This window comes from Rhodamnia argentea, chromosome 4 (genome assembly GCF_020921035.1).
Source record: "Rhodamnia argentea isolate NSW1041297 chromosome 4, ASM2092103v1, whole genome shotgun sequence".
Classification (NCBI taxonomy): Eukaryota; Viridiplantae; Streptophyta; class Magnoliopsida; order Myrtales; family Myrtaceae; genus Rhodamnia; species Rhodamnia argentea.
This window is the reverse complement of record NC_063153.1, coordinates 24811927-24821896: the sequence shown is the minus strand read 5'-3', so window position 1 is coordinate 24821896 and position 9970 is coordinate 24811927. Positions and strand designations below refer to the sequence as shown.

Sequence of the window (9970 nt, the reverse complement as noted above, 5' to 3'; positions counted from 1 at the left end):
GTCATCGCTCCGCACTCTCGAATCCGAAAACCCTAGTCTCCTTCTCACGCTTCTCTTTTCGATCTGAGAATCTCTTTGCTCCTTTCGTCTCGTCAGCGGAGGATCGAGAGGGAGAGTGTGCGGCGATGGCGGAGACGGAGACGTTCGCTTTCCAGGCTGAGATCAACCAGCTTCTGAGTCTGATCATCAACACCTTCTACAGCAACAAGGAGATCTTCCTCCGCGAGCTCGTCAGCAACGCTTCGGATGTGAGTTTCGGATCGTTCTGTTTCGTTTCGGGAGCTCGCGCGTCTTGAGTTTTGCGAGATCGCGTCGTTTATGTCTGGGTGTAGGTTGTTTCGTTCCTAGATTTAGCTTAGCTTAGGCAGTGTACGCGAGCGAGGTTTAGAGGCTTTCATCGTGACTGTCATGTGCACTTTTGTTTGGGCATCCTAGTGTTCCGTGAGATCTTCAGTGGAAACATGTGCTTAGGATGTTGATGTTGATGCTGAATCGAGCGTGTCCTGTAGACTCTGTAGGAAACGACGATACTTCTCACTGCGATTTTCCTTCGATGATGCTTTTGGTTAGGATTTTGAAATTGTAGCATGTAAAAGGTTCAACCAAAAGGGTAAAGTGATGTTGAGGATGGCATGGAATTCCCGCTTACACTTTGTTTAGAAAGATGATAAATTTTCTGTTCATGTTGCTGCTCATTATTGGGTACCTATTAGGTTGTTGGTTGTAGTAAGTTTGTGGTGGAACAAATTGGAAGGTCTTTATGTGGGAAGAAGAGTAACTACTGAGAATTCCTCATACATGTTGGATTGACGCTCTTACTAGCAAAGACTGTAGTGATTTATTGAACTGAAGATTGAGAAAGCATTTTTCTTGATACTGGTTTCGTGCACTACTGCTCTTGTCTCAATCTGCATTATATGTAAAGATAACTGTTCGCCCAAACCTGTTGATTGGGATTCATCTTATTTTATATCTGAAAAGTTTTTGCTGGGGCCAACATAATATAGTGTAAGTGGAATGTCGGCTCATCAATTTTCTGGTCTCTTTCTTGGAACTGAATATAACGCAAATTTCTTCAGGCTCTTGACAAAATTCGCTTTGAGAGCTTAACTGACAAGAGCAAGCTCGATGCTCAACCAGAGCTCTTTATCCACATTATCCCTGACAAAGCAAGCAACTCACTGTCCATCATTGATAGTGGGATTGGGATGACCAAAGCAGGTCAGTAACTTGGTACTTGGTTCCACACATATAGTCCTGATGTGTCCCTTGCCTAATGTATAATTGTTTGCTAACTGTTGAATTTGTTTCTTCAGATTTGGTGAACAATCTTGGTACCATTGCCAGATCAGGGACCAAGGAATTTATGGAAGCACTAGCTGCTGGTGCTGATGTGAGCATGATTGGGCAGTTTGGTGTTGGTTTCTACTCTGCTTACCTTGTTGCTGAAAAGGTGATTGTCACCACCAAGCACAATGACGATGAGCAGTATGTTTGGGAGTCCCAAGCTGGTGGATCTTTTACTGTCACCAGAGACACTTCTGGTGAGAATCTTGGCAGGGGAACCAAGATCACTCTCTACCTTAAAGAAGACCAGCTTGAGTACCTTGAAGAGCGTCGTGTGAAGGATCTAATCAAGAAGCACTCTGAATTCATTAGCTACCCTATTTCCCTCTGGGTTGAGAAGACCACTGAGAAGGAAATTTCTGATGATGAAGATGATGAGGAAGATAAGAAGGATGAGGAAGGAAAGGTTGAGGATGTTGATGAAGAAAAAGAGAAGGAAGAGAAGAAAAAGAAGAAGATCAAGGAAGTTTCTCATGAGTGGTCCCTGATGAACAAGCAGAAGCCCATCTGGATGAGGAAGCCTGAGGAGATCACAAAGGAAGAGTATTCTGCCTTCTACAAGAGCCTGACCAACGATTGGGAGGAGCATTTGGCAGTGAAGCATTTTTCAGTTGAAGGTCAGCTTGAATTCAAGGCCATCCTCTTCGTTCCAAAGAGGGCTCCTTTTGATCTCTTCGATACCCGCAAGAAACCCAACAACATCAAGCTTTATGTTCGCCGTGTCTTTATCATGGACAACTGTGAGGAGATCATTCCTGAGTATCTTAGCTTTGTGAAGGGTATTGTAGACTCTGAGGACCTTCCTCTCAACATTTCCAGGGAGATGCTCCAACAGAATAAGATTCTGAAGGTTATCAGGAAGAATCTTGTTAAGAAATGTGTTGAACTCTTCTTTGAGATTGCTGAGAACAAGGAGGACTATAACAAGTTCTACGAGTCATTCTCGAAGAACCTCAAGCTCGGTATTCATGAGGATTCTCAGAACAAGGGAAAGCTAGCTGAGTTGCTTCGTTATCACTCCACCAAGAGTGGTGATGAGATGACAAGTCTCAAGGACTACGTGACTAGAATGAAGGAGGGTCAGAGTGACATCTACTACATCACTGGTGAGAGCAAGAAGGCTGTCGAGAACTCCCCATTCTTGGAGAAGCTTAAGAAGAAGGGCATTGAGGTGCTGTACATGGTCGACGCCATTGATGAGTATGCTGTTGGCCAGCTCAAGGAGTTTGAGGGTAAGAAGCTCGTTTCAGCAACAAAGGAAGGTTTGAAGCTTGATGAGAGTGAAGATGAGATGAAGAAGAAGGAAGAGCTGAAGGCCAAATTTGAGGGCCTGTGCAAGGTTATCAAGGATGTTTTGGGTGACAAGGTGGAGAAAGTCGTGGTCTCCGATCGTGTGGTCGATTCCCCATGCTGCTTGGTTACTGGCGAGTACGGGTGGACTGCCAATATGGAGAGGATCATGAAGGCACAAGCATTGCGAGACAACAGCATGGCTGGTTACATGTCGAGCAAGAAGACCATGGAGATCAACCCCGAGAACCCCATCATGGACGAGCTCAGGAAGAGGGCGGATGCGGACAAGAACGACAAGTCGGTGAAGGACCTTGTTCTGTTGCTCTTTGAGACTGCACTCCTGACCTCCGGCTTCAGCCTCGACGATCCCAACACATTCGGCAACAGAATCCACAGGATGCTGAAGCTCGGTCTGAGCATCGATGAGGATGCTGGGGATGGTGATGCGGACATGCCTCCATTGGAGGATGCGGAAGCCGATGCAGATGCTGAGGGCAGCAAGATGGAGGAAGTCGATTAAATTCTGTGCCGCGACATCTGGATGTTCTGAACTCTTTTATCATCTCGGGGCTTTTAATATTTTGTCATGGGTTTCGTCATAGCGTTTCGTTCAATCGGTGAAGCTTTAGATTTTTGGGTTGTTTGTCTTATGAGCTCTTTGACTCTCTCAATCGTTTCTTTATAGCTAAGCCACTGCGGCTCTTTTCGGGCACAAAGAGTTCTCTGTCGGTCGACCCCATTTTGCCTGAGAAGGTAGGCTAAATGATTTAATTCTATTGCCGTGATGATTTCCATGCCAATCTCGACATCTTGGTCTTTGCGTTCGCCTCTCCAAAATGAGTTTCGAAACCAGCGTGGTAGGCATCCTCTTGGCGACATGACGCTTGCCAGCGTTTTTCCTGTTGAGGTCCTTAGTGAACTGAGAAGAAACTTTAGTTCCAGGATCAAATCGGAAATCACGGCAATTTCAGGGGCCAAAGTGGAAATCTCAGATTTGCTACCCAGCAAAAAATGTTTCAAAGGAGTGGAATCGTGGTTCAGCGGCGGGGGCCCATTACCCCCCACAGAACTTCTGAACGATTTTCTTTTGTTGCCTTGTTATTTAAACTAAGCATGAGTTGAACCCCATTAATTTACAAAATTTGACCCTACCGAATGATATTTACCAAGAATTCTGATCTTAATAGAATCTTTATGCTCCACTTACACGAGAACGGCTCGCACTCACTGGTTGACTAAACTTTTACTTTGTGCTACCATTGCCATCAACACACAGGCATATTGTACTTTCGGACAATTAGAATATTCATGCAGAATTACAGAGTCGCATCGCGATTTCGTTTCAGTTGCGTGCAAAAAATTGTGATTGGGATGGTTGGTAACTTCAGGTTTTACTCAGGATAATTAGGGTCATCATTCTTGCACGGGATCTAAATTTGAACAGTAATTTGTTAGATAACTCTACATTGATGCTACTATGTTTTTGCTTAACATGAGTACATGTAAGAACTTGTGATCCAGATTTGACACAAAGGAGAGTGGTAAACCAGAAGCACATAAAATCTGAAATTTCATGGGCTAAATCTTAATATCCGGATGTCAAACTGTTTAGATATCAAAGTTAGGACCATCGAACGTCGCCCTCGCCACTTAAACTTATCTCTCATCCCCACCATTTGGATTGCCGCTCGCCATGGCCATCTGACCCATCTCCATCTGAACCCCCCCCTCTCTCTCTCTGTGAGAGAGAGAGAGAGAGAGAGAGAGAGAGAGAGAGAGAGAGAGAGAGAGAGAGAGAGAGTACATAAAGTCGACCAAATCCTTAAATCACAAGATCACTTAATCTCCGTTTGTTTAGCGAAAAATAAATAATTTGAAAAATATTAATGTTGAGAAATAATCGCTTATATCGCTTAAAATAATTAATCAATTACAAATATTTTCATTATCGTCAACAATTTATTTCTAATCATTTCGTGACAATAAGGCTACATTCGGTAGCAAGGATAAATTCAAAATATGATAAAATTTATTATATCTTGTGTTTGATGTTTGCTCAAGACATGATAAAGTCGAATACAAGAGGGATATAATAGGAGTGGTCAAGTTCCAGCCTGGAACCAAGAATAGCCCACTAAGAGTCGATTTCACATATTGAGAATCGAGAATAGCTTGCTAGTTCCATTGATCCACCTAGAGACTAGACTACCTATGCAGTCCGGTTCTCGGGTGGGTCAATAGAACCAGTTTACTTGATACAAGGACGACTAAGCCCCTGATGCTCGTAATCGGCAATGACCTCATAGGCCCTTCTTTGCCTTTTGGGGCTCTAGTCCTCAATATGGTGCAAGATGTCGATCTCGGCGGGTTCTCGACCTTGATCCTCCGATACTCGCCGTCGACAAACACGGTCCTGTACATGGCAGCGAAGTCGATGACGGGGATAGTGTGGGTCCCGTCCATGTTGAAGACTGCGAGAGGGAGGTGAGGCCGATTGAAGGGAGAGCCAGAGGCCCTGCTGCAATTGTGAGTGAGATGAGCAAGATCGCAAGCAAGCTTAGCATGACTGCGAGAGGCCAGGTGACCGAGTGGTGATAGCAATTGAGCGAGATGTGGCTAGGCGATAGTTTTTTTTTTTTTTTTAAGATAGAGCATGCGAGAGGTGGCCTGTTGCTCCATTGACCAGTTTAGTCCGAGTGGATGGTTCTGACCTGCAACCAGACCGGTATTTACCGATTCCAAAAATTGGAATCGGAAACGAGATCGGTTCCCATGGGAATTGCCCAGAACTGGTCGGTTCGGTCTAGTTCTAGGTGGTTTCCTATTCTTTTGTTCACCGCTAGGATATGTCTTGGATAAAATTATCCTACAGGAAATGTACTATAAAGGTAGATTAACATCAAGAAAACAAAAGTTATTTTTCCCAAATAACAAATTTCTGTTAAAAGTTAATATAATCATTTTACATAAATGATACTTGAATTCTAATATAAAAATTCAAAATAAAAAAATTAATTTATTTACTCCTATTTGTATTTAAAATTAAGTTTTTTGACGTTATAATATAAGTTCAATATACAATTTTATATATATTGGCATTTGCATTTATTACACACTTTAGATACTTTAGGTGTATTAGTATAGTTTACTCTTAATAAAATTTTATAAGAGAATGATGGAAGGGGAAAAAGAAATAAAAATAAAAAAATACAAAAAGAGAGAAAAAAAAAAGCAAATAAAAATGAAGTAGGCAAGAATGTCATGAGAGATTCTTATTATCTCTATTTGTGCAATTTTTATGTTAATTTGCATTAATATGCTGTTTATACTAGGGGTATGCAATCGGACCGGATTTACTCGAAATCGAGTTCGGACCACTCGAAAAATAGGGTCGAGAATCGGTTCCCATTCAAACCGGTTCGAGAACCGGTTCCAATTTTGGAAACCGATTGAAACCGGTTCGATTCCCGGTTATAGGTGAAGATCCATCCAGACCAGTTTTAGAACCTATTTTTAGTTACTGTTTAAAAAAAGAAATCTAGTCTTGCTTGCCAACCTTGCCTCACCTCCTCCGTTTCGTGTTTTCCATCTCGTCATGCTCTCTCTCTCTCTCCACCATCGGTACCACAAAGACGCAACATAGCTCGTCGTTGCTTCTCGTCTCATTGTTGCCGGACTCGCCACCATAGCCTCTCACTGTCGCTTCTCTTTTGCATCTCACCGACATCGGCGCAACTATCTAGAGCGAGGTGAGTTCGTAGTTGAACTTTTTTTTTTATAGGCTTTTGCAACTATTGGTCCTTTCAGTGCTTTGATCGGCGGTTGGTGAAGAAATAAGAAAATACAGAGTCATTGCCCTGATGGCCGGTTGAACCATGTGCACATATAAGAGAGGTTTTGGTTTAGAATTAGTCGAATGGGGGTTGCCCTTTATGGATTTTTGTGTATAAGGGTGAGTATCCTGTGATTTATGATCATCCCAGGCCAATAACTTCTGAAAACTCTTATGTGGGTTGAGTTCCACATGTTTGTGTATAGGTGTTCGATTTCATTTATCTCTTTGTACATCTTCATGTGGAGACAGATTGGCACAAAATTGATTTTATTTGTAACTCCTTGTAGGTTTTCTAGACAACTGTCGTTGGCATGGGACACATGAAATCAAAAAAAGAAACAAAAAGAAAATAGGTTCTTAGGTAGATCCTGGGACCAGATTGAAAAAGAGTAGGCTCCAAAACAGGTTCTAGGACAAACACGGTAGGGTCTAAGCTCAAAAAACTAAAAACCGATTATAACAGAGTCGATTTCAAGGTCTATGTTTGGACCCTACCCACCAGACCATGCTCACATGTGGTTTATACCAAACAATGAACATTATAGGATGTGAAGATGTCCATCTTTGTTACCACGATTCATCAAACACTTGATAAGATATAACAAAATTCATAATTTCATATTATATCCTATTTTGTCCTATCATGATTAGAAATTTAAAGTACCAAATATAGGATAAAAACAATTTTCTTTTATTTAGTTTTATAAATGATACAAGCGATTATTTTAGAAAAATATTTTCTATATAGTTCATTTTTCGCAAGACAAATGAAGCCTTATTTAGTGGTTCTTCTTAAGGAAAATTTTACCGGAAAGGCCTAAAGGTTAGGTAAAACGTACAACTGAATCGTAAGCGTTTGAACAAGCACAATCGATTCTAAACGATTTAAATCCGGTACAATTAAATCCTTCCATACATCCTTTAATTAAATTTTTCGACATGACATGGTGGAAATCGTGTGGCTTTTTAAATAAGTTTTCACAATATGTAAAGGTGACGTGGTAAAAAAAGCCAAAACATTAAACAAAAAATGAAAACGAAGAATTTAAAAAAAAAAAAAAAAAACAGTTGGGGTAAGAACTCCGAAATCTACAAATGTGCAACGGTGGCCGTGTCCCCAGTTGCTGTTGTGGAGTTTGAAGACGACATCGTACTATGTAGAGAAGTGACAGAGGTGTGGCGTAACTAGTGTTAAAGTTGCGCACGTTGCGTCCATTTGAAAGATGTACTCCATGGGCGTAGGAGACGGACATTGGATCATGCTTAGATAAATAGAGAAAACTACTGTTCAAATCTAAATCTATTGCGCGGATGACAATTCATCCTTAAACCTTTCAATTTTACAAATTCATTTTTAAATCTTTTGACGATTTGCCGATGAAATCCCTCCAGCTAATTTTGATCGAAAATTATTTATTGTGAACATCGAACAGCTCATATGGCACGACATGCGCTGGTACCAACCTTTGCCGTAAGGCTCTTTTCCGAGTCCATCCATTTGACCTCCGGGTTTGGACGGACGGTTGCATCCGGTGGTCATGTGGACGACCTATAGCGAAGTATTTCATGTCATGTCTAATTGTTTTTTTTTTTTCCTTTTCCCTCTTTGGGAATTTAATAACAAATGACCAAATTTATATATTTCTTTTATTGAAGTACTTCCTACAATTGAGAACCCTATGTTAGGATTTATGACTCACAATAAAACCGAAGTAAAATGTCAAGCGAGAAAGAGAAGTAAAAAATAAAAAACGAGATTTTATTCCGGTTCACTCTTAAACTAGGGCTACGTACAACAAAGGATTCCGCTATAATTAGCACTTCGTACATTTCTTTACATCACTAAATTACAAGCGAATATATATATATATATATATATATATATATATATATAACAAGAACTATTCATAAGTCTAAACCAAACTATCAATGAAAAAAAAAATATGAGCTTAAATAGTAAAAGTCCTTTGGTGTCCATAGGGCGCCGCCTCATTGAGATCCCCATTAGAGCGACTCCTCCAGACTCCCGACTGCTCGCTCATGTGCTTTTCTATTGCATGGGAGTATGAATCATACTCCAACACCCAAATACAATCGTGAAAAGACCATCCCTCGACTATAACTCCAGGCGCTGTAACGTGTCATCTGATATGCATGAGTGGAAATATGAGTTCTTACCTTCCCTAGAAAAATCAAACCCTTCAAGATTTTTGTTTTTTTTTTTTTGGTGTGGACCGAGGGGAACCGCTAACCAAAAGTATGGTACAAAAAATATTAAATTCCACGATCGAAGGAGCCTTCACGCACACCCATGTGGTTGATGGAAAGAGGAGCGGGGGAGAGAAAGGGCCACTGGAGTTCTTTCAAATCATAGAGTTCAATGTAATTTAATGTGACCCCCTATCGACGGGGTGGACTTTTCTCCTTTGGGTCTCTCTTGCTTTTGTGTTCACATGGTGCGAGGGAGGAAAGCACGCGCTCTTGGGAGACCGACACGTTTCCGTCTCGAGATTTTTGCTACTGCCGAGTGTTTTCAGAGCGCTCGTTGAGCGATCCGATTCGAGAAAACTCTCTGTGATTCTCGACACGCCGGTCGTGCTCGTGAAGCACGCGATCGGCCGATGTATCAGAAAGAGGGACTTTCGCCGCTCAATTCGATTAATCTGCGCCGCCGGGAGCACTTGCCGGTAGGACCCCCTTTTTCGATTTTGTGGTGGCGCCGAGCGAGACGTGTGAATTGGAGCGACGACGTCGCGAGGCTCATGAATTGAAGTCATGCAATCGTAAGGGAAGAGGTAGTCGAAAGTCAACGGGAGTCACTGACTTTTGTGGGGCCCCCCTTTGTAGCACTTGGGCGTGAATAATGCGGATTGATGGACAGTAGAGCAAATTAGTGAAGGCAATAATGCACAAACGAAATAGAGAAGCCTGATGAATTTCATTTAACCTTTCCGGGTCGATTGACGGGTAACTTCAAATTGCGCTTTGAAACGTTTGGTCGACATAAATGGGGTAGTTTCTATCCGCCATCTTTTCAAGGATCTCTTGCCCGGAAAATCAACAATTAGGATGAGACAAGAGGAGTTGTTGCGATCGGATCGAATTAGTCATGTGATCTAATTAGTTTGTAGACTCGACGCTTTCCAGAGAATTCGGACTAGTGAATTCATCCATAGATGCTCGCACCATCGAGCCATTCATGAGTGAACGACTCTGGAAATGCACATTATCATCGCACGCTCGAGAGACCGACGCCTCTCTATTTTGGCATTTGTCATGGCGGGTATTTCCAGGACACTTGTTAAGCGGCTAATTAAGGAGATTACTACGATTCTCGATACATCCATTGTCCTCATGCATTACAGTAATTGACGTATCGAAAAGCGAAATTTTCTCCGTGCAATATCCTTAGTCAATGCCCTTTGAACATTTGCTAATAAGAACCTTTTTTTTAACTTCGGGTTCCAGAGCGAAATCCGAAATGAAGTGATGAAT

General features: G+C 41.8%; 1 protein-coding gene across 1 annotated transcript; it reads left to right on the top strand.

Moving 5' to 3' along the window:
- On the top strand, positions 1 to 3356 carry LOC115725831 (heat shock cognate protein 80-like). Its single transcript, XM_030655474.2, has 3 exons — positions 1 to 248; positions 1080 to 1221; positions 1317 to 3356. Exons 1-3 carry the CDS (start codon positions 126 to 128, stop codon positions 3158 to 3160), a joined length of 2109 nt encoding a protein of 702 aa, XP_030511334.1. The 5' UTR covers positions 1 to 125; the 3' UTR covers positions 3161 to 3356.
- The last annotated feature ends 6614 nt before the right edge of the window (positions 3357 to 9970 follow it).